Below are 25389 nucleotides of genomic sequence, written 5' to 3'. Positions count from 1 at the left end.
CTGCAGCTCCAGGGAAGTGATGCGCCGGCTGGGAGGGGAGGTGGACCACGCGTTTTAAGCGTTTGCACGCAGATATTTTTATTTTAGCGTGACGTCTTGATGTGTTTCAAAGCAGTTGGCTACATTTGGATTTATTTCTTCTTTTTGTTGTTTTGTGGACACAGAGCAGAGACACTGCTGGATCCGCGTTCCGTCGTGCGTAACGGATGGAATCAGAGTAATGCGCTTTTTCCTTGAATGGAATCCGATCATAACGCACGTAAAAGGCGGAAAGGTGTGTTTTATATCCAAATATTGACACGTGTTGTTCATGAGGACTGGGTCAGACGTCTTTCATTGATTACACACCGGGCTGGGTACGGTAACCAAGTCCTTGGCATGGGTAACTCCTAATTAATCCTGCTTTTTGCGCCGCACACACTGCCACCGACAATCCTATGATGAGACACCGAACAGGAAAGTAGCAGTCCACTTTGGTGGTTAGTTTTGCTTCATCTCGAGCTGCCAACATGACAAGCAACGGACCTGTCATCGTCTACGAGTGGCTGAAGACCCTTCAGCTCTCCCAGTACGTCGAGGCTTTCGTGGACAACGGTTACGACGATCTGGAGGTCTGCAAACAAATCGGAGACCCCGACCTGGATGCGATCGGCGTCTACACCCCCCATCACAGGCAAAGAGTCCACGATGCGGTGAGAAGGCTGAAAGAGGAAGCCAAAGAGACGGCCAGCGGGCTGTACTTCACCCTGGAGCCCATGCCACCCGTGGCCGAGGTCTACACCGGTCACATGTTGGAGTTCGAGTCCAAACTGCGGGGATCCAAGTCCTGGACCGAGCCCAACAGTGACAGGCGCAATGGAGGGTGCATAATGGGCGCGCAGAGGAACCTGACGCTGGGCAACAGGAGAGAGCTGGTGGTTTACCCCAAACTGAAGCTGAAGATTATGATCAGGGATAAACTCATCAGGGATGAGATCAACTTGGCCAAACTGCCCTACTCTAACAAGGTAAAACCTTAATAAGACACACACACCTGTGAGAAGTCGAAACACACACTGGCACTCTTCTTTTGCTCCATCAATATCACAATTAGCGGTTTTAAAATGATCATCACTTCATTATTTTAGGTAAAACATGCTGTTGATCAGCTGGACTGTGTCAAAAGCACATTTTACAGAAATGCCTAAACAGCCTCAGCACGGTTGCACCTTGCAGCTGCTGTCAGGATAAATGATGGGAGTCAAGTCTCAGCAGATCAATAAGCAGACAGAAGAGACCTTGATTCTCCGTGGGACAAAAAACAAGATTTACTCTGATTATTAATCCACTCCAGCTTCCTCACCTGTCCTCTGGTTTCTCTCCTGCTCAGCAGAGATGGATCAACCAGCTTTTAATGAATGGGCGACAGGCGGTTTATTGCATGGACAGGAGATGAAGAGTGCCCAGCTGGGTGGATGCTGCTGCAGGCCTGCAGCAGCCAGACTGACTAAAGGGCCTCTTGTGCTCTCAGACTGATAGTGACCTCTCCTCACAAGAGTCTCAATCATATGCCTCGCCAGCTAAAACTGCTCCTCTGAGTTACTTGTTTACACAAAAAGATCCTTTAGATCTGAGCCTCTTTAGACCTCCTGACACAGATGTCTTCTGCTTTTTGTTCTCTAACATCCCCGATTGTGCTGCAGCAGCTGAAAACTCGACCTGACGCTGCATGTTGGGGCAAAAGTAGGTTTGTTTGCTGTGCGTGAAAGAGCTAAAATGCAGTGCTTAGTCATGACAGTGGTGGTGCTGAAATACCAGAATTAAGTTTGTTGTTTTGGGAGATTTGAGTCAGATGATTGAGACTTCTTTGGAAGTTGAATCTAGAAATTATGAAATTAAATGCAACATTCTGGAAGCTTTCATAAAACACAAAATCATTCATAACTTTGTCTATTGTTCAGATTTTGAACAGAAATTTAATGTTATTGTAGTTAAGAGTCGCTCCTGAAACACACATGGAGCTCAGAACGTTTGGCATTTTGGAGTCAATTATTGGAGTCTTTGCTGTTTTTCTCTGAGCAAGTCTAACCTTGCAGTACTAGATTTTGGCAAAATGTCAAAAAGCTCTAAGGGTGCCACATTCAGGTATTCTATGGCCATTGTCCAACACATTTTTGCTGTTTCTGTGCCTCAACTGGATATGGTACCTGCTCAGCATGTCCTATTGTTACACAGACGTCTGTTAATCGCTCGTTGATTCAAATCTGATGTCTTAAAGCAAAAATAACCTGCAGAAAAGTGATCCTCAAGTCAGTTAGTCTACATAAACCCTCATTCACACAGAGTGAGGAACAGATGCGGGCTGGAATCGGTGCAGCTTTCGGACGGACTGCTGCGTATTGTGCTCTGAATGTCTATGGAAAGTTCATGCGAGTTTCTGCAATGACAGAGAGGAGCTGGTACCCAAAAGCCACTCTCGTCTTCTCCAACAAACTGATAACTGATACAGAATGATGCAACATGGCTTTTATTTTGAAATGACCCAGATTCACCTCGCTGGCACCTGTCTCACTTCCTTTCTGGCTCTTGGAATTTCTCCAACTTCATGATGATCCGCACGCCGTATCTGGAAAAAATACAAACCACGTGGGAAGATTCTGCAGCACTGTATCCATATGTGCACTGCTCCCCAGCTGGTGTGAATGCACTGATTGGACTTTATGGTTTTGGTCCTTGTGAAGCTGTGCGGACTCCGATCTTCACTTGGTGTGAATGAGTCTTGCAGGAAAGTGATCCGTGAGTCAGTCAGTCGACATAAGACCGGTTATAACCTAGATGCCTTTATAGAAACTGAGCTAAAGTTTCATGTGGGTGTAGTCGAGAGCTTTCTCTTTTACACACTTCAAGTTCAACTCGTCACACAAAATATTTTCTTAACTTTTTGCCACAAGCTACAAGAATCCACTATATTTGTGTGTGTGCATATGTGTGTGTGTGTATATATATATATATATATATATATATATATATATATATATATATATATATATATATATATAATGTGCCAAAGATCTCTTATGATGAATTATATAAATGGAAACTGTGTTCCCTCGCCCGGAGGTGGGTCACCGGGGACCCTCTGCGGAGCCAGGCCTGGAGGTGGGGCATGCTGGCGAGCGCCTGGTGGCCGGGCTTTCACCCATGGAGCCCAGCCGGGCACAGCCCGAAGAGGAAACGTGGGTCCCCCTTCCCATGGGCTCACCACTCGTGGGAGGGGCCAAAGGGGTCGGGTGCAGTGTGTGACGGGTGGTAGTCGAGGGCGGGGACCTTGGCGGTCTGATCCTCGGCTACAGAAGCTGGCTCTTGGCACATGGAATGTCACTTCTCTGGTGGGGAAGGAGCCTGAGTTGGTGTGTGAGGTTGAAAGGTTCCGACTAGATATAGTCTGACTCACCTCAACGCATGGCTCTGGCTCTGGAACCAGTTTCCTTGAGAGGGGTTGGACTTTCTACCACTCTGGAGTTGCTCCCACTGAGAGGCGCCAAGCAGGGTTGGGCATACTAGTTGCCCCCATCTTGGTGCCTGTACGTTGTGGTTTACCCCAGTGAATGAGAGGTTAGCCTCCCTCCGCCTACGTGTGGGGGACGGGTTCTGGCTTTGGTCTGTGCTTATGCACCAAACTACAGTTCAGACTACCCACCCTTTTTGGAGACCTTGGAGGGGGTGCTGGAAAGCGCTCCTTCCGGTGACTTCCTCGTTCTGTTGGGGGACTTTAACGCTCACGTGGGCAACAACCGTAAGACCTGGAGAGTTGTGGTTGGGAGGAACGGTCCCCCAATCTGAGTTCAAGTGGTGTTTTGTTATTGGACTTCTGTGCCAGTCATGGATTGCCCATAATGGACACCATGTTCACACATAAAGGTGTCCATATGTGCTCTTGGCACCAGGATACCTTAGGCAGCAGCTCGATGATCACCTTTGTTATTGTTTCATCTGACCTGCGGCCGCATGTCTTGGACACTCGGGTGAAGAGGGGCAGAGCTGTCAACTGACCACTACCTGGTGGTGAGTTGGCTCAGATGGTGGGGGAGGATGCCGGTCAGACCAGGCAGGCCCAAACATATCGCGAGGGTCTGCTGGGAACGTCTGGCAGAGTCTCCTGTCAGATGGAGCTTCAATGCCCACCTCCGACAGAAATTTCAAAATGTTCCGGGGGAGTCGGGGGACATTGAGTCTGAATGGACCCTGTTCTGTGCCTCCATTGTTGAGGCGGCCGACTGGAGCTGTGGTCGCAGGATCGTCGGTGCCTGTCATGGTGGCAACCCCCGAACCCGCTGGTGAATAACGGCGGTTAGGGATGCTGTCAAGCTGAAGAAAGAGTCCATCAGGTCTTTTTGGCCTGTGTGACTCCAGAGGCAGCTGACGGGTGCCGGCAGTCCAAGCGGAACGTGGCTCGGGTGGTCACCAAGGCAAAAACCCGGGCATGGGAGGAGTTCAGTGAGACCATGGAGCAAGACTTCCGTATGGCTTCGAGGAGATTCTGGTCCACCATCCGGCGCCTCAGGGGGGGAAAGCAGTGCACTACCAACACTATCTATAGTGGGGACGGTGTGCTGCTGACCTCTACTCAGGACGTTGTGGATCGGTGGGCAGAGTACTTCGAAGACCTCCTCAATCCCACCGACACGTCTTTTAGTGAGGAAGCAGAGTTTGGGGACTTTGAGTTGGCCTCTCAAATCTCTGGTGCTAAGGTCACTGAGGTAGTTAAAAAGCTCTGTGGCAAGGCTCCAGGGGTGGATGAGATCTGCCTGGAGTTCCTTAAGGCTCTGGATGCTGTGGGGCTGTGTTGGCTGACGCGGCTCTGCAATATCGCATGGACATCAGGGGCAGTCCCACTGGACTGGCAGACCAGGGTGGCGGTCCCCTTATTTAAAAAGGGGGACTGCAGGGTGTGTTCCAACTACGGGGGATCACACTCCTGAACCTCCCTGGTAAGGTCTATTCAGGGGTTCTGGAGAGGAGGGTCCGTCGGATTGTTGAACCTCAGATTCAGGAGGAGCAATGTGGTTTTCGTCCTGGCCGTGGAACACTGGACCAGCTCTATACCCTTAGGGTGATCCTGGAGGGTGCGTGGAAATTTGCCCAACCAGTCTACATGTGTTTTGTGGATTTGGAGAAGGCGTTTGACCGCGTCCCTCGAGGGGCCCTGTGGTGGGTACTCCGGGAGTATGGGGTACCAGGCCCTCTGATACGGGCTGTTAGGTCCCTGTATGACTGGTGTCAGAGCTTGGTACACATTGCCGGCAGTAAGTCGGGCTCGTTCCCAGTGAGAGTTGGACTCCGCCAAGGTTGCCCTTTGTCACTGATTCTGTTCATAACTTTTATGGACAGGATTTCTAGGTGCAACCGAGGTGTGGAGGGCATCCGTTTTGGTGGCCTGAGGATCAGGTCTCTTCTTTTTGCAGATGATGTGGTCCTGTTGGCTTCATCAGAACGTGATCTTCAGCTTTCGCTGGAGTGGTTCGCAGCTGAGTGTGAAGCAGCTGGGATGAGAATCATCTGCTCTAAATCTGAGATTATGCTCTTGATCCAGAAAAGGGTAGAATGCCTTCTCCGGGTCAGGGATGAGGTCCTGCCCCAAGTGGAGGAGTTCAAGTATCTCGGGGTCTTGTTCACGCGTGAGGGAAAACTGGAGCATGAGATCGATAGGTGGATTGGTGCTGCATCTGCAGTGATGCGGGCGTTGTACCGGTCTGTCGTAATGAAGAGAGAGAGCTGAGTCAGAAGGCGAAGCTCTCGATTTACCGGTCGATCTACGTTCCTACCCTCACCTATGGTCATGAGCTTTGGGTAGTGACCGAATGAACGAGATCGCGGATACAAGCGGCTGAAATGAGTTTTCTCCGAAGAGTGGCTGGGCTCTCCTTTAGGTGAGAAGCTCGGTCATCCGGGAGGGGCTCGGAGTAGACCCGCTGCTCCTACACATCGAGAGGAGCCAGTTGAGGTGGCTCGGGCATCTGGTCAGGATGCCTCCTGGACGCCTCCCTGGTGAGGTTTTCCGGGCACGTCCACCCGGGAGGAGACCTAAAGGAAGACCCTGGACACGGTGGAGGGACTATGTCCCTCCCCTGGCCAGGGAACACCTTGGGAGGAGGAGCTGGCCCAAGTGGCTGGGGAGAGGGAAGTCTGGGCCTCTCGCCTTAGGCTACTGCCCCCGCGACCCGACTCCGGATAAGAGGAGGAAAATGGATGGATGGATAAATAGTTAATATAACGTCTGCCTACGCTGATTGACTCTAGAAAACACAAAACTAGAGGTTGACCGATATATTCAATTTTTTCTATTTCGGCCATCAGCTGAAATTATTTTAGAAAACCGATAAAAAAGAAAAAAATCAGGCACCTGTGTGGCCAGCTGTCGCCACTACTAGGCTGAAGAAAGGACCCGAGGGACCCCAACACACCGTGTTTAAAATTTTCTTTTACATTTGAAGTTCAATAAATATTAAGGATGCATTGACTTATTTAATTTCATATTGCACATAGTGAGTGTTCAGTCTACTTTCACCTTCAATGTGCTGCTAAAATGTAGCCTAGTGAACTAGACCAAATTCTTGCTTTGCAAAGTTTGGTCTAGGCATGCTCCATTGGAACCTCAGCAGCTCCTACCAGGACTCTGACTAGCCAATCACAGCTCTCTAGAGGGGTTTCAAACACATAAAGAGCTGTGATTGGTCCATAATGGTGGGCCAATCATAGTGCTCCATCTGCTTAGTGAGCAAATCACAGAGCTTTATCCACTTTGTGGGCCAATCAGGGCACTCTATATGCCTGGTGGGTGGGATGATGCAACACAGTGAAACAAGAGTATGTCACATTCTTTGTCCAGTGGAATGCGGAGATCATTTGAAAGACAACGGTAGAACCCGCCCCACAACCGAGAGCCGTCAATGGAGTGTGGCCAGACTAAATAATACATTTATTTAGTCTGGCTTGCCAGGCTAGCTAAAATGTGTATATATCTACATATCGGCCTTAATAATTGGCTTTAGATATCGGCCATCTGCAACAAAAACCTTAAAAAAACCATATCGGTCGGCCTCTACAGAAAACTTCTGTAACAGTCAGTGTTAGAGTTAACGTTCACAGTACGTCATGTTCAATGGTTTCCCGATGTGCATTCCTTCACGGATCCTAGACAAGTACATACATTTTTGTGTGACATCATAACGATGTATTTTTCTAAACCTGCCAGCTAAAAAGTTCTATCAAGAAAGAATTTTAATGATCCGGTGAAAAATTATCTTGTATTTTGTAGTAATTTTTCAGAGCTTGCTTAACAACTGCATAGACTGGAGATTTTATGTTTAATAAGCTCCTGTTCTGTGTATTTTTGCCACTTTGGCAAACCATGAGTCCCACAGAGGTTTGGGATTTGTGTCCGATAAACCGTCAGACCAAAGCTGGAACACAGCGCTGGTTTCAGAGGAGTTAAACTATCTTTACTGGTGAAGGCTGTATTTATATACACCCAGAGCTTTTGGCATTGAGGCTTTGGAACAGAATGAGCAGATCAAGGTCTTTCTGTCTCGTGTGTGTGTGTGTGTGTGTGTGTGTGTGTGTGTGTGTGTGTGTGTATATATATATATATATATATATATATATATATATATATATATATATATATATATATATTATATATATATAACCCTGTAGTTTGGAATTGGCTCCAGTCCAGTGCTTCTCTCCCCAGGAGGAATGAGCCGAGTGTGGGAGATGGAGCTGTGACCAGCTGATAGTTTGACTGACCGGGCTGCGATTGGTCTGTTGATCTCCCTGATCCGTGCCCTCGAGACCACATGTCACCCCCAGCAGAGCCCGAAGGCAGTGACTCTGACTCAGGGGGGCAATAATAGGACACACAATGTCAATCTGAAGGCACGGTCGTATAGCATGAACAAGATCCCCGTCTGTATTTGAACAGTTTATGAGCTTCCTGTGTGTCCTAAAGCATCTGTTTTTGTTTGTTTTTAGTTGTCAAGTCAAACCTTATTTAGCACAAACACCAAGATGCAGAAATCCTCTGTTGCATGTCCTCTGGTGAGACTAGCCATTATCCAACGATTCACTGAAAAGCCTCTGCTGGGTGTAATAAATACCCGTGATCCCTATCAAAGCCGCCGAGACCCCTCGTCGGAGAGCGAGTATTATTTCTTATGATGTAAACAAACGCTTGTGCAGAGGGTTGCACATTTTTATGATCTCTCATTGGGGAACAATGGAAAGAAGAGAAGAAAGATGCTGCTGGTTGTTGCGTTACATCACAGTTAATGTAGTTTGTGTTTGTTCAGATCATAAATACATTAAATATCAGCTCCGTCTATCGCACTTTTTATCTTGTCAACATCAGGGATCGGGTTAGGGCACGATTAAAGATTTATGACGTTTCAATGGTTGTTTTAGCTCAGAAAAGACTTTTAATCCTATATATTTGTTAAGTACTGAAGGTCAAGGTTGTTTTGGTCTGTTACTGAAACACACACACACACACACACACACACACACACACACACACACACACACACACACACACACACACACACACACACACACAGAGAGAGAATAGATTTTCTTACTCTGACTCATAGACTTTCTTTGATAGTTTTTATTATTATATGTAATTACATGTTTATAAACACATTGAAATATCTTTTTATTATAATATTGCTGATTCACGTATTGAGAACTTTAACTAGTTTAACAGAATTCAGGCTCGTTTATTGTGAGTGTAATTATTGACGTGTTATTCAAGTATATCAAACCATAATAATAGTAAAAGTGTTTTTTGTGTACATTTGTAAATATTTTAATGGCTAAAAAGACCAAAGCAAAATTCTCGGTTGTCATGACATTTTGTTTTATATCAGACATGATGATGGCTCATCTGAGACACCTAAGACAAAAGATTTGGCAAATATCTTTGGTTATTCTACTATATAGGATACTATGTAAAAGTATAAAATGTGTTTTTCTATTCATAACAAGTAAGACTTACCATGAGTTTGTTTAACAATTAAACCATTCATCCATTTTCCACACAGCTGCCTTGCTGTGAATTTATAGATAATAAAATGTGAATGTAGCTTTTTTAAACTGTGGTAAATAAATCAATAATATAATCAAAATGACAAAATTGGATAAATGTCACACTGTCACTTAGCATTCATGGACTCACCCGTCTTGACTCATGGTGAAGGCTGTTGTTGGTTTAGCCTCCAGGAATCAGCAGAGAACGGATCGACTAGCACAAGCTAACTGTTAGCATTAGCAACTCCACCACACAGCAGAAGCTCCTCCTGGTTTGTGTTATTTGTGGAGATGAAACATCAACGTTGCAAGAAAGTGGTAAAGTTGCGTTGCTGCTGTCCAATCCGATGTGATATGTCCACAAATCAGGAAATAAGACTCCAACATCTGCCGTCTGAAGCTCAGCTCTGATGTGGGTGAACTTTAGTTCCTGCAAATGGTGCTTTGGTATATATTTTTTGACTTATAAAGCGGTAATTCCTACTAAAGACCATTGATTAAATAGGTTTTCCACTCTTTTAAAACAAATTAAAAAGAAATGTTCATTTAAAGGATTCACAACTTTTTTTTATTGAAAGTGATTATCATTATTCATACCCCGTGTACCTCTTCAGCTGTTGTTTTCCCCTGATGATTCTCTTCCTTATCAGATAAACAGATCTTTCAATTTGAACTCTGTGAATAAGCTCAACATGTGAGGATGTATTCCCCTTCAGGCTTCAGCGTGGACGTGGATGCAGTCGGTCGTAGCGCCTCATTGTTAGTGCTGTGTGTCAGTAGGAAGTGAAAGCTAAACGGGGGGAGATTCTCCATTGTTTGCATGGAAGCTGATGGAGCCACATGTCCTTTCACCGCCGGTCTGTTTTGCATTTCCAATTTCCGCCCATTGAAATGGGCTCTGAAGGCAGGTGTCCAGCATTGTGCTGATGGGTGGGTGATTAAACGCCTCGGTATCGTGTAGAAGGAGAGGGCAGTGATGGGCACGTTGTTTATTAGTGCTGGAGGGGTCCTTGTTGGTGTTTAAGGGTTAGGGTTAGGGTAGGGACAGACAAGAGGATGGATCCCTGACCCAATGTTGCAGCTGAAACGTGACAAGCATGTAGGCCAGCTGCCTTTAAAAAGATGAGTGATGTCACAAACTTTTCTTTTGAGGTCAAAAAAGAAACAAAAGGCCATTTTTATCTATTCATAGCTTCCTTTGGCAAAACGAAAGTTCACCACCTTACATGACAAGCCCTCACCCCACTTCCTGTTTCGGTCCTCTTATCTTGACTAATATCCCAACACCCTTGTTCGGCAGGAAATTTGGGCTTCGTTTACGGTGAACGTCTGTTGGCCTGTTGAAGGATCTGAATGCCCTCTAGCGCTGCTGGACAACTGCCAAGACTTAGAGAGGTGGATAATTTTGGCTACTCAGTGCTATTTCTGCTTTAACATTTGCTGAGCCTACAGGCCAACTGGCATTGTCGGTAAATTTCAGGTAATGACAAAAACAGGAGCTAAAACACAAATAGTGTATTTGAGTATTTAAATTCATTGCATTTCTGTTTTTTCCCCTACTTGAATAGCTTTTTTGTTTTCCATTGTCCAGTGAATCAGTGCAGTGAGAGCTTTCTTGAGCGTTTCATTCAGCTTTTTAGGAAATGTCTTTATTACTCATGTCTGTTCCTATAAGGGCTGGCATTTTACCACAAGGACGAAGGGCGCCTCTCACAAGCGCCTCAGACTTTTTCCATTTGTTCTGCTGAGAGCACTGTTTGCTTAGTTTTTATTAAAGGGTCCTTAACGGCACAATCAAGCGAGGACTCATAAAGAGGAAGTCATAAAGAAGTCAAGGACCAGTTCTTTTGTCACGAGAGGACAGAGAAAGTCAATCAACGTGGTCTGCTGCTGTTTACGTTATGGGAAAAAGGGGGTGAATTGGGTGTTAAAAAGTCAAACGCACACTCCCTTAATAGTATACAATCCTTTTTCTAGATGCTTTTAAAAACATCTTGAATGGCAAGTGTCAGTATTTAGCAGCGGAGGGTTGATGAACAGTCATAATAAAAAAGAAGGGCCGGGTCTGTATTTGACTTCTGTCTTAGCTTTAAGAGGTTAAGTATTTGTGTAAATGGTTTTCTAGACGTTTGGCACATGTTTGTGAGCTGCTCAACTGGAAATGGAATCTTGTAAAGATGCAAACACTTCTTTTAAAACATTGTTTTACCTTTAAGTGGACGTGGAAACAAGGGTTTAGGAGCCCTGAACTCATTAAAAAAAGGTCTGGAGTGAAAAATATCTTGAAACTCTGTCCTTCCATCTTCGTCCACTTATCTGAAGTCAGGTTGAGGGGACAGCGGCCTAAGCGTAGAGACCCAGACTTTCCTCTCTCCAGCCACTTGGGCCAGCTGCTGCGGGAAATCCCAAGGCGTTTCCTGGCCTGCCGAGAGACATAGTCCCTTCAGCATGTCCTGGGTCGTCCTTTTGGTCTTCTCCCAGTTGGACGTGCCTGGAAAACCTCACCAGGAAAACCTAACTAGATGCCCAAGCCACCTCAAGTGGCTCCTCTCGACGGGGAGGAGCAGCATATCTACTCCGAGTCCCTCTCGGATAACCAAGCTTCTCACCCTATCTCTAAGAAAAAGCCCAGCCACCCTGCGGAGAAAACTCATTTAAGCCACTTGTATCTGCATCCAATTCTTTTGGTCTTTACCCAAAGCTCTTGACCATAGATGAGGTTTAAAACGTAGATCAACCAATAAATCGAGAGCCCTTCTGGCTCAGCTTTCTCTTCAACACAACAAACCAGCACAACGCCTGCATCACTGCAGACACAGCACCAATCCACCCATCGATCTCACGCTCCATCTTCCCCATATTTGTGAAAGTCATCCTTGGGTTTTTGTAAAGATCCCAAAACACAACCTTTTTAAAATGATGATGTCAGATACTAGCCTAGCGTCTCAGCACCACAACTGTCACAACTAGCCTGGCAAGCCATCCTATGTATGTAAATATATAGTCTGGTCACAACCCATTGATGTATGGGCAGAATGTACAGTTGTCTTTCAAACTGTTCATGCAAGCTCTTGGACAGTGCTTAGGACCAATTAGAGTACAATGCAACATATTCTTCAGAACAGAAATCAGTCAATGCCAAAGTCTGCCAAAATGGTCAAAGTAGTAGAAGAAGCACCTCTATCTACTCATTGTTGAACCCTCCCACTGTCCTAATGGGTGTGACCCCGCGAGGAAAGTTGACCATTGAGCAGGATTGATGGGTTATCCCTTGAGGTCCACGTGGCAGGGGTGAGGTGGTGCTCACTCCTCACCCCTGCCACATGGACCCAAGGTATAAACCATTAACCCTGCTCAATGGTCAACTTTCCTCGCGGGGTCACACCCATTAAGACAGTGAGAGGGTTAAAGAAAAGCCCAAGTCTAAATCATCCAAACTCGATGCCAAAACCATTTCAAATCAGCGTAGCCTTCTTTGTCATTTTTGTCCACTGAGCCGTTGAGTCCATTACAAAAAAAAAATAAAATACAAAACGCTACGCCGAAAAGGGGCTAAGCCCACCCAACATCTCTACAAACTGTGATTGGCCCAAGCCAGTGGTAGACCTGCAGAGCAAAACCTTTTGCTACTGTTCGTCTAGATTTCTAGTCATATACCCTCCTCTAACTGAAGCTATGCAGCCCCACGCACATCAGATGCAACATTGTTGCCTTCGTGTTTATTCAGCGTACAGCACACTTCCTAGTGTACACTAGTGTACCCAGTGGTTTCAGTGGTGACAAGAACTGAGCTTAATAAAAAAAATCTATAAATGATATCACAGCAAAAAATAAATAAATTAAAATCATTTCACTGGATGTTTTTTGAACTGTGACTCAGAGTTTCCGTCATTCCTTCTGTATAAAAAGAGCCTGAACCACTCATCTCTTGGGAGCATGTGCAAATGTGGGACAGTAACATTTATCCTATATGTACAGCTGCTCTTCTCATTTCAGCAGCGAGGACTGGGAGAGTTTTGCTCCTGCTGTTTTTGTTTCTCTCGTGATCGACTAACTTATTTGCCATTGTGTGACCTCGGTTTCAAACACGATGATCCACAGCTCGGTTTGGTACAACTGCGCTGCCCGTTTCCCCCGTATCAGTGTGTGACACGGTATATGTGTATCACTTAAAGATTTGCACTCATGGCTGCAGCTTTAAATAAAGCAGACCATGAAGGCGATTGGGTTTTCCGCTGTGTGCGGAGGAGCAGGTCCTGATGACACGTTCATGACATATGCATTATCGGAGCTATTCTGGTCCAAGGTTTAAAGCTTCCAGACAGCCTGTCTGCGTTACACACACACGCTATAGTTTCACACAAGGCTGCACACCGCATTATCAGCTTGTTTTTACCTCTTTTGCATGAGTTTTTTCCTCCTTGTTAGTTGTCGGTTTGTTTTCACGCTCTAATCCTGTCCCATTTGGTAAATATAGCTGTTTTTCAGCTGCGGCCCTAGTGAAAAATTCTTTGAACTGGTGTCATGCCAAGATTCCTCTTTTAGTCAAACTCCATCAATACAGTTTATTAAAGAGAGAAAAAAGGGGGTTTATTAAAGTTGTTTTTCACTATTAAAACCCTTTGAAGTGAAGGCCTTAGCCCGAATGCTTTATTTTATGCTTCACTGGGAAGAAAGTGGATTTCTTGTTGGCAACTGCAAATAGACACTAGATGCTTTAGCTGTGGCAGTAAACAAGATTGTTTTTACACTTTTATTTGCTGCCTCTCACCGTGCCAGTAAATACAAAATGTATAAAGAGCAGCTTGCTTTTGTCTTTGAAATATGTAGATGTGTGAAGATGTTTATTTTTGTGACGCTACACACTCTGGTGCCTCTTAGCTGCACTACTGATGCTGCATCGGACCCCTATGCCAAAATTCTTAATGAAGTAGCTTCAACCAGCTGTTTCTGACCAGAGTCTTCAGAGATGTTGTTCCTGATGGCATCGCATCACAACCAATGCATTCCTGTTCCTGTGCATCCCAAAGTTTCTGGATTGGGCTGAGATTTGGTGGCTGTTGAGGCAGTTGGATTCTAGTGAAGTCATGTTCAAGAAACCAGTTAGAGATGATTAAAGATTTGTGGTGGATTGTCCTGCTGGAAGTACCCATCAGAAGGTGTGTGGTGTTTAAACCAGGCTCTCCATCCATCCATCCATCCATCCATCCATGCATTCATGCATCCATCCATCCATGCATCCATGTATCCATCCATCCATGCATCCATGCATTCATCCATGCATCCATCCATCCATCCATCCATCCATCCATCCATCCCAGTCTCCTTATTACTAAGTACTTACACAGTAATTACATAGTAAGTTAAGTTTGTTATTGTGTAATTAAAGTGTATTAACTTTAATAAAGTGTAATTATTGTTTAAAGCCATATTTTCTGGGAATGAATAATAAAAGTAAAAACTAGAATTGAACCTGAGTTACATGGTAAAAACTGTTTAAGAACTCAGTAAGTGTATAATTGTTTCTATGTAATTACCATGTAAGTACTTGGTAATTTGGGGACTGTAAAATGAAGCGTTACCAAATGGTCTGTATTTGTTTAACACCTTAGAATTCTACAACCCCCCAAGGCGCTTAACAACACAATCAGTCGTTCACCCATTCACACACACATCCATACTCTGGTGGGGATGAGCTACGATGTAGCCACAGCTGCCCTTGGGCATGCTGACAGACATGAGGCCTGCCGAACACAGGTCCCTCAGGTCCATCTGACCACCACCAGCAGGCAAGGCGGGTTGAGTGTCTTGCCCAAGGACACAACAGCAGCATTCTCCGGCCAATGGCCGAAATGCGCTGCAGAGTTTTTGGGTCCATTTTCATGGCCGACATCTAAATGTTTTTCACCTTAATTACCTGCTAAAATGTCAATAATAGCACCAGTTGATAAACAACATTTCTGAATGTGAATCATTTTTGGAACACTGTTAAATCTTAATTTCTTGTACTGCTCAGTGTTAAAATCAGACATCTAACTACAGTTAATTAAACAAATAAACTAACTGACCGAGTATTAAAGGTTGATTAAAACACTGACACTCTGGTGACATCTGGTGTTTAGGGGTGGTACCTGCGATGGCAGAACACGTTTTCCAGCCGTCGGGGTGTTGGTTCAATGCGGACAGGTTAAGTGACCAGCCAGCACCATGTCCAGTGACAAATCGTACAGGGTAAAGACTAATTTCTACTAATACGTTAATTTTACAACCGTTTTTACCTTTGGAACATCTTCTGGGCTCAGAATCAGCTGCTTGACTTGTCAAGTCTGCCATTTAGCCAGAACCAGCCTCGCCTTGCCGAGTCGACTTTTTTGTGCAACGGTGCCCTCTGGTGGCTGGTAGATGAAAACATAAACCCAGCATTGTACCTGACAGAATAAAAATGTTTTTTTTAAACATGGCTTTTAAAGGAAAAACTGTAATTCATTCTGCACACCTGTAAACACCCCATGGAGGTATTTTTGTGTAATAATACAGGTGTTTTATTTAAAATGCTCCATATTCCACCTTTGAACATTTCTAAACTATTTACTTAAACAGGTGTACCCCATAAAATACATGGTTGATCCTGTTGAGATGCGCTCAGCATCTGTCCATCAGCAAAGCAACTCATCCTCTTATATCTTCTCTTGTTCTGATTCTGCCTTTCATGTGTTTTTACCGCACTAAAATGATTGCTCTTTGGCGGATCATTACATTTCCTTATGAAAAGGGGACACATTTACTTATAAATACACCATAGTACTTTGTTAGACCCTGAATAGCTGCTCTGTAAACAGTGTGGTCTATCTCTTGGATTAGTTTATTGTCTGAGGTGGTCATGTGTGACCCACACAGCCCAAGAAGTCTAATTACCTCTGACTCTCTTGCAACTATTAACCAGGAGGCCACACACTCTGAGGGAGCTTTGTGGAAAGTCACCATGGAGACAAACGAGACACGATTTTCAAATTAAACCTACTTTATCCTGCTTTTGCAACTTGGCTAAAGGCTACAATAGCCAGGCGTAGTAGATGGGGTTACTATATAATTCATGTTCTCTGTAGGTTTGGACATTCTTTTTGCATTTTTAAAGCAGAACTCTCTTCCAGTGTTATTTCTGCAGAGGAAATTTCATTTTTGTGAAAGGCTAAAACTAATCCCAAAGGTTAAAGCCAGTCATGCATCATCCATGCAGCTGCAAGTCCTGATCATTTCCATCATCGACTAATCTTGTGTTTAACTGTGACTATTGAACTTTGGGTTCATCAAATGGTTGAATTTACAACAAAATAATTGCTATTAATCTGGATTTGTGCACACGCGAGATGTAACGCAGTGATAAGCCCCTCTTCATCAGCCTCCGCTCTTCCTAAAACTTGCCGAAGAACATTTTTGTCAAACCCTGCATCCATGTGTTGCCCCGGTTGGATGAAATAATCCCCTCTCCTCTAAAGATGCTGGTTAAAATGAACAGTGACATTGTTTCCTGCAAAGCATCAGGAGTCAGACATGCTCCATAAATCAGAGTGATGAGGGGCAGAGGCACACACTGGTTGCTCCTGACATTAGTATCCAGTTATCGCAGGATTCCTGTGGTCGGCGGACAGCTTTGGGTCGGTTTAAGTTCTGCAGGAGAGATTAATTGCCCCAGATGATGCTGCAGTTTGGTTCTTGTCAGCCCTGATTTTATTGGCCCGCGTTTAAGGGGTGTAATGCATGGGTGTAGAGAGATGTGTGAGCCATAATGGCGGAAAGTATGAGTGTTAGAGAGACAGACAGGTGAGTGTGTATAATTACGTTGTCTGAAGCTGCTGCCAGCTAGGTGTAAAGCACGCAGAGCAAGCAACTCTCAACCCGCCCTTATCTCTAATTGGTCCATTTCCAAGGCATGAGGGCAGGACGGCGCTGAAAGCTTTGATCAGGGAGACCACACCAGTGTCGATATGTCCCTACCTGAGTGCTTTTGTAGTGGTTTTAGCCTGGCAGGGGATTAAGCCAAACTAAACCCACAGAGTGTCTGTCTGTCTAACTCTGGCTCCCCTACGGCTCAACATACCTGAACCTGAACTCTAATTACCAACCAGTTTCTACATTCCTCACACACTCCCACATAGACATTTTCTCACACACATTGCAGTGTATTGCACGTGTTCGTTCTTTTATAAAAAAACACTGGTCACATTTCTCAGGTATGCTTTTGTTCGGTGTGGTTAGTCATGCTCTTGTTTAAAAAGGAAAAAGGAGTTTGGGTTGTGGGCAAAACAAATGTTCCAAAGTAGAAATGAAATCAACTCAAGTCTCAAAACACTCTTTTACACCTTTACATTACCTTTGTTTTAACATGATTCTGTCATTTTATCAAATTCTGTGTTGCACCATGTAGTGCCAGTGTCTGCAAAAATAAATAAATAAATAATCATAATTTCATGTGAAGTTTTATAAAGTAGGGTTTGCATAATCAATATATCCTGGCACATTTTATGGTGACACTACGTATCCATGACAACCATATCTATGCCATATTGCAGGAAGTCTGCATCATCTGCTTAAATTCAGGTCATGTAGCTGATACATTTATATGGAAGAGGATTGTCCTCTGGAAAGAGGATGACAATAAAAGAATTCTCTATTTCAGAATATAAACTTTTTTGGCAGAATTCAAACAATCTCAGAATTCTGACTTTTTTTTCTTTCTAATATAAAAGTCAGTTATTTTTCTTTCCAGTGGCCTTAATCCTCTTCTGTACATTTACAACAACTCAAACTTTATTACTTTTCTGGGACAACTTCTGTTTTGTTTGCACCTCTGAAAATGAGGCAAGGATTCCTGCAATGCATTGTGGGTAACAAAATACATTAGCATATGTTGATCTGTATCATTTATCTTGCTGTAGCATTAAGGATTGACTGTTTATTTATTAAATGATCAATAAGATGTGATATTCCATATAAATATGAAATACCAATCTGATTGGTCTTTGAGAGTGCAGGAAGTCTCGTCTTCCTCGTGACTTTTGTTCCAGCTAAGATAAGGTAGCTGGGAATTATTATGTCTCCTTTATCCGGTGACGAGGCCTTGAGTAGTGCTTCTTGTTTGGAGGCCAGACAGATGGGATGTTTGTGTCTGCAAATGAAAAAAATAATTGCTGTTCATGTAGATGAAAATACTTGACCTTTGGGTACGCTACATTGCTATAGCAGCATTCTACTTTGAAACAATCACCACAGTTGAACTAGTCATGAGCATATTAGATTACAACAGTCTATCAGTCCACACAGAACTAATCTCTATTTCTTCAGACTGAGGTTGTGCAAAGAGCAATTTACAACAGATAATATATTCATTCTCCATCTCCCATTTCTAAAGATTTTTAAAAATGTGTTTTTACAGAAGGTCGTTCAAGGTCACTCCTCAGTACCTTGCATTCTTTCCAGATTTGAGAATTCATCTGTTGTGGGTCGGAACTGAATTTAATTTTTGGATCTTTGATCACTCCTTACACAGTTTCGCTTCCTGTAGTCTTGAGTTGAAAGTTTACTGTAGATCTGAAACAATTCAATGCACGTGACCTGGTCTGACCTCCGGTAGCTTGCGTAACCAATCAGCTAAGAGTTTGCTTAAAATCTTTTAAAGAGGATTGGACTAAGTCTGTATTAATTTCGACATGCAATTCTTTGAACCCACCAAGCTTATAATGAGCTTTGAAAAATTCTACTTTTATATCGGGGAAACTATTTAGTACTCACGAGAAGGTAAAGCAAACACAAAGACGATCAAAATTCGACTTTCTGATGACTGATTGGCAGTGAGAGGGCATTGATTTGGTCAATCAGCTCCTCGTTTTAAATGCGTGCATCCCACAGCCCACGTCTAGCACAAAAGCCAGACAAAGACCTGGCAGCTCACAGACCGAGTCTGAGCTGTGGGGGTCATGCATCATGAGTTTTCCCTGCTCCATCAAACACCCTCAGCCGGGCTTGTCTCATTCTCACTTAGTTGAAGACAGGAAAGGCAAGCTGAAATACAAATTGACAGACTGGCAGACTTGTCAAACTGACAGGCAGGAAGAAAAAAAAAGACTGACAACTTGCAAGACAGGCAGACAAACAAACAGTATGTTTTGGAAGGACAGAAAAATGAGTTGAAAATGCACCAAATCCCCCAAATTTGCTGGATGATTGACAGAAAGTTAGAAGATGTGGTGTGCACTTTCTGTTTTAGTGGTACTTTGTCATTTTTGTTGGCCCAAATTCCTCCTGCTGTTATTCTTTATATTAACTGTTTTTATCTAAAGCTTCAAATTTGTTGCAGTTGCACCGATAATGTGATCCAAAGCATTTGGAATCAGAATAAACAATATTTAAAGGTGTGGTTCATGCAAAACCTATTTTTTATTATTATTTCTGTTTATAATCAGTCATTCTGAGCTGTTCAAACTGGCTGAACATGAAAATAGTCTCCTACACCGATCTCCTGAATTAGCTTCTGATGGAAAATAGATGTGAAACTCTAGGATTAGAAAATCCTGACAAATCTACGTCACACTATCACTTAACATTCATGGACCCACCCATTGTGACTCACGACCAAGGAAGGCTGTTGTTGGTTTAGCGTCCAGAAGACATCCCGACAAGTATAGGCTAATCATTAGCATTAACAACTTCACCACACGGCAGAAGTTAAAGTTAAGTTAAAGTCCCATTAGTTGTCACAGATGCTAGTATGTGTGCGAAGTTTGTTCTCCACATTTGACCCATCCCCTGGGGGAGCGGTGAGCTGTGTCACCCCCCAGTCCCAGGGCGGACACTCATACCCATAGCCCACTGATCTGGAAGCTCATCCAGGCTTGTGTTGTTTGTGGAGATAAAACCTCAATGCTGGAAGTCAAGGGCAAGGAATGGGGTCCTGCCCATGGTCCTGCCCCAAGTGGAGGAGTTTAAGTATCCCGTGGTCTTGTTCAGGAGTGAGGGAAAGATGGAACGCAAGATCGACAGGCGGGTTGGTGCAGCGTCTGCTGTAATGCAGGCGTTGTACCTTCGTAGTGAAGAGAGAACTGAGCCGGATGGCTGGTCGATCTACGTTCCAACCCTCCCCTATAGCTACAAACGTTGGGTAGTGATCAAAAGAACAGGATCGCATATACATTTACTTCCTGGCACTCGCAGAGTACAGACGCCTCTCTTTTTGCTCCCTTATCTTTTTTTCCCAAGGATCTTTGTCCTGTCTGCCCACAGAGCGCTTCTCTGCATTTCTTCTGAAAACCCCTATTTTTAACCATGGATTTGATTAATTGGTCATTCAACGCGATTGATAAGATTTTTTCAACAATGAGAGTGGAGCAGGGGGCTCCCACATGTCCACAGGGGACACACCCGGCGGGGTATTTTTGGATTGCTGGAAGGAGTGGAAGATCGTATGCCTCTCCCAGCTGTCCACTGAGGATGTCGAAGAAGTGTGGATATTTGGCCTAATGATCACTGGATTTCTTCTGATTGGAGTGGGAGGATATCTGGTTTTCTGGAAATTTGGGAAGACGGGAGCGATTGGAGGGCGACCCGCACCCACGGAAAGCACCGTCCATGTGGAGACTTCTCAGACTGGGACGTTACTCGAGGTGAATTGTAAGCTGGACAATGTTCTAGCTGCGATACCGGTATTGGTGCGCAAAATGGATGTCATCTCAGAGAGAGTCACCGGACGGTATGGACAGGTTTAAAAACCCAAAATTGGCTTCACTGAAGGACTGGAATGATCAGTAAAGACTGAAGGCAGAGAGGAAAATTATCTCAGCCTGACCCAAACAAATTCTTGTTATCCAAATCTGACGCATTAGCAGCCTTGAGAGGCTAGCAAAAAAAAACCCACGAAGGAATGCAGACAGATGCTGTGAACCCCCCACCCCACCCCGCCTTCGGATTGGTGGACTTCAGCCTGGTGAGGTCATCAACCTGCAGGAGTCAATGTGCTCTGTGCTTCTCCCAAGATCTCTCTCCCACTTGTGGCTACAGTGGCTGAGCGCGTAGATGGCTGCTCTCGCTGGGGGAAACAGGATTCCCCCCCCCCCCCCCCCCCCCCCCCCGCCTTCCTATTGGAGTCTCATGTGTTGTATGTTGTGTTGTCTGAAGTCTGTTGCATACCTTGTTTGAGGTGTTTTTTTGCAGAGCAAAGCTGCCCTCCTGGTGGGAGGGTAGCTGTGAAGTGCCTTTTTTTCCCTCCACCTGAACCAATCCTCATGTAACCCTCTTATCTCTAATAAGGTAGCGCGACTCAGGGTTGCGAATGATCACAGTCACAAATTATTGTCATGTGTCTTGCCCATGTATGTCTGAACTCTGAATTGTGTGTACTGAAACTAATTTCCCTCTGGGATTAATAAAGTATCTTTGATTGATTTGATTTGATTGACAAGCGAATGAAATTCGCTTTCTCTGCTGGGTGTCTGGGCTCTCCCTTGGAGATGGGGTTAGAATCTCGGTCATCCGGGAGGAGCTCAGAGTAGACCTGCTGCTCCTCCACATCAAGACAAGCCAGTTGAGGTGGCTTGAGTTTCTAGTTAGGATGCCTCCTTGATGCCTCCCTGGTGAGGTTTTCTGGGCATGTCCAACTGGTAGAAGACCTAAAGGAAAACCCAGGACACGCTGGAGGGACTATGTCTCACGGCTAGCCTGGGAACACCTCAGGATTGCCCCGGAGGAGCTGGCCCAAGTGGCTGGGGAGATAGAAGTCTGGGCCTCTCTGCTTAAGCTGCTGCCCCTGTGACCTGACCCTGAATAAGCAGCCAAAATGGATGGTTGGATGTTGCAAGTCAGTGGTAGAGTTGCGTTACTGTTATCCAGTCAGAGGCGTGATGTCCAAATATCACAAGAAAAGACTGCTGTCTGAAGCTCAGCTGTAATGTGGGTAACTGTTAGTTCCTGTAAATGGTGCACCGATAAATATTTTGACTTAGAAGGCATTCATTCCTACTAGAGACCACTGTAAATGTGTTGATTAAACAAGTAGGCCATGCCTTTGAGTAATAAGAGTCCCATGTGAGAAGGTTTTACTATAAAATGAGAGCAACACATTTTTTTTAGGTCAACACATTGTGGCACAAAATGTACATATTTCACTTCTCATCCTTTCAGGCGTTCCTATGACAGCAGTTGTGACATTGTAGGATATGAATGCATTTGATTGGGAGGACTTGGCAGAAGTGGTCTCCTGGGTAAACTGTATTGTGATGTGGGTTTTTGTTATATCCCTTAGTCGTGTCTAAATCCAGAAGAAGGAATTGTTTTCCTTCCTCTCTGATGAGAACACACTCCCAGCCTGAAACGATGGACTGCAGGGCAGGGCGTTCTTCTGCCCCTGCAGCTCTGGTCCCTGTCCATTCCATTTATGGCTTAAGAGCTAACCCTCCACCCACAGCCGCACCCCTCCCATCCCCATGTGCAGCCACTTTTACCCTAACAAAAGCATCATCAAACTACTTGTTTCCATGCTTCGTAATGGATACTTGCAACTGCTTAACATAAAATTTTTTACTCAAAGGAGTGGATTTTGCTAATAATCCTGAAAGATGACTGTAGGTCCTTCCTGATTCCAGCAGTAGCCGGGCTTAGGCTTGTATGGGAAGCAGATTATGATGGAAGTTTAGGGTAGCGATTATGTGCGGAGACAGACAGTCCTCATTGTCATGCAGGAATTCCACGCCTGGGTTTATATTGATTGTTATGTAAAGCAGTGCTGTACAGTCCTCCTGGAATCAAGTGTCTGCTGTGGATTGGGTGTGTAAGTTTTTAAGAGAAAGGCAGATGATGGTGGAAATGCGTGTTTCTTATTCATCACTTTTAACTGTTTCCTTGTTCTCTGCTAAACAAGCTAGTCTTTGTTTTTAGTACTGCAGGCGCAGACACGCTAACCGTCTGGAAATCAAAGTCTCCCACATTTTCTGTGATCATTATTCTGCGAAAGCACAACGGAGCTCAAGTGTTCTTATTGTTGATTAGGACAGATCTTATCCTGTAACCCTAATCAGAATATTAATGATGCACCCTCTTTACTTGGGTAGGAAGCTCGAGGAGGTTTTTATTATAAAGTGGCATCAGCTTGTCTGGGGTTGAGACACGGGTGAGGCTGCTTGCTTTGGTTGTGATGTTTATTCAACAGAAATGTCTCGGTTTGACATTTTTCTACTTGAAACTGTAGTGAAGCGTTCAGCTGTTCTGTTCTGTTCACTAACCACATTTCTTCTGCACAGGTCTGACTCATCCAGGAGTAACTCTGCTCCTCGCTATAATAAACAACTTTTTCTGCAGTGTATAAATGTTCAATGAAAAGCAGAACAAACTTCTACTGAGGAACATTATGTTTGTGTGCGCTCTTCAGTTTGTTTTTCTGTTTCAAAGAACACTTGATGCACATTAAAGAAGCATTTTTGTGAGTTACATCAGACCTAGGGAAGATTATGGGTCATGACTCACCAGCTGTTTGCTCTCTGAGCCAAAATACAGTACAGTCCCATAACTAACTGGCCTCTATCCAGACATTATATAATAGATGGAGTTCAAAGTAACTTGTGAAAAACAGCTCTGTTTATTTTCTTTCTAGTAGAGGTTCTCGGAGTTGATTTAAATGTTATTTTCTCCTCGAGTTTCATTTCTGGCCAGGGAACAAAAAACCAATTATTTTACTGGATACCAGCAACATGTAGCAGAGACTCCCACTGGTGACACCACACTTCCTAATTTTGGAAAATATCCAGTGTTTTTTAAAAATTCTCGAGTGAACCCTCCCTTGGTCGTACCGACTTAGTAGAGATGCAGAGGTGGTGATGGCCTAAATATGCTCTATTTAAATTCTGTTTATTTTACTGTAATTATTAGATGAATGAAATGTTACAAAATAAAAAAAATACCTTTTTAATCAAATTTGAACAAATTATAGTTTAGAAAACTACCAAGGGCAGCTTAATGGTCTGATCTTGGTGACTGTTGGGTTAGAAACTTGACCAGTTTCACATTTGACACCCGTCTGCAGCCTTGTACTCAACAAGGGTAGCTAGGTGTTCTATAGCAGGAGCACAATCTGCTTACGGCTGTTAGCTTCTGGGCTAGCAGTTAGCATTTATAGTTTAAAAAGCACAAGAAGAAGAAGACATAATTTGCTTCTTTTTTTTTGTTGTTGTTGGTATGGCGGAGCCGTGACGTTAAAGTAAGAGAGAAATGACTTTGGAGGCAAAGCAAAGAGCTAACACCAGAGTGAACATCGGTGCAGCCTACATTAGTTTGAGGATGCTAAAGTAGGCTACAAAACCATACTGGTGGCGACCTGGTTTTGTTTCTACTGGACTTGTAAGTAGTAATATTTTTGTCCAACAGTGTTGAATCATTTAACTTCAGGATTTATTTCACTATTAGTTGGTTTATTTTAGTATTAGCTGGTTCATGTTAGTGTTAGCTCGTTGTTAGCACTAGCTACAGCATACTGCTAGTTGTTTACTACAGTTCCCTTACCAAAAAGAAGTACACTGAAGTATACTTGAAGTATACTAAAAATGAATACAGTATACTTCCAAGTTTACTTTCAATGTACTTATCAGAAGTATAGTTATCCGAGTACATTTTTTAAATACTACTAAGTATACTTTAATACATACTTACATTAAAGTTTACTTACATTTAGACTATACTTGTACTTGACTCTATCAGAAGTATATTTCACCAAGTAATGTGTAAGTATACTTAATATATATATATATATATATATATATATATATATATATATATACTTATATAATATAATAAATATCTAAGTATCTATATAATATATATACTTATATATATAATATCTAAGTATATATATATATATATATATATATATATATATATATATATATATATATACTTATATATTATATATAAGTATATATATATACACTTATATATATAAGTGTATATATATACATACTTATATATATATAATATATAAGTATATATATATATATATACTTATATTATATATAAGTATTATATAAGTATATATATATATATAAGTATTATATATGTATATATATATATATATATACTTATATAATACTTATATATAATATAAGTATATATATATATATATATATAAGTATTATATATGTATATATATATATACTTATATAATACTTATATATAATATAAGTATATATATATATATATATATATATATATATATATATACATACATATATACATATATATATATATTTGGAACTTTTTATTTTTGAATTAGAACAACAACATTTACAT

The 25389-nt window shown here is 43.2% G+C and overlaps 1 protein-coding gene across 8 annotated transcripts in view; it reads left to right on the top strand.

Annotated features, from left to right (window-relative positions):
* Positions 1–280: 280 nt before the first annotated feature.
* The window catches only part of sash1a (SAM and SH3 domain containing 1a), a 250617-nt gene continuing 225508 nt past the window's right edge, over positions 281–25389 (top strand). For 6 of the 8 annotated variants that reach the window (XM_015947240.3, XM_015947239.3, XM_054747923.2 and 3 more), the window contains exon 1: positions 281–1007. In XM_015947240.3, coding sequence (XP_015802726.3) covers positions 510–1007 — 498 coding nt within the window. In that variant the 5' untranslated portion in view covers positions 281–509. Of the gene's footprint in view, positions 1008–22682; positions 22879–25389 lie in introns of those variants that run through there. The other 2 variants (XM_054747922.2, XM_070542788.1) reach the window with 2 other exon arrangements.

This window comes from Nothobranchius furzeri, chromosome 2 (genome assembly GCF_043380555.1).
Source record: "Nothobranchius furzeri strain GRZ-AD chromosome 2, NfurGRZ-RIMD1, whole genome shotgun sequence".
NCBI lineage: Eukaryota > Metazoa > Chordata > Actinopteri > Cyprinodontiformes > Nothobranchiidae > Nothobranchius > Nothobranchius furzeri.
The sequence above is the reverse complement of the archived record's forward strand: the minus strand, read 5'-3'. Positions and strand labels throughout refer to the sequence as shown.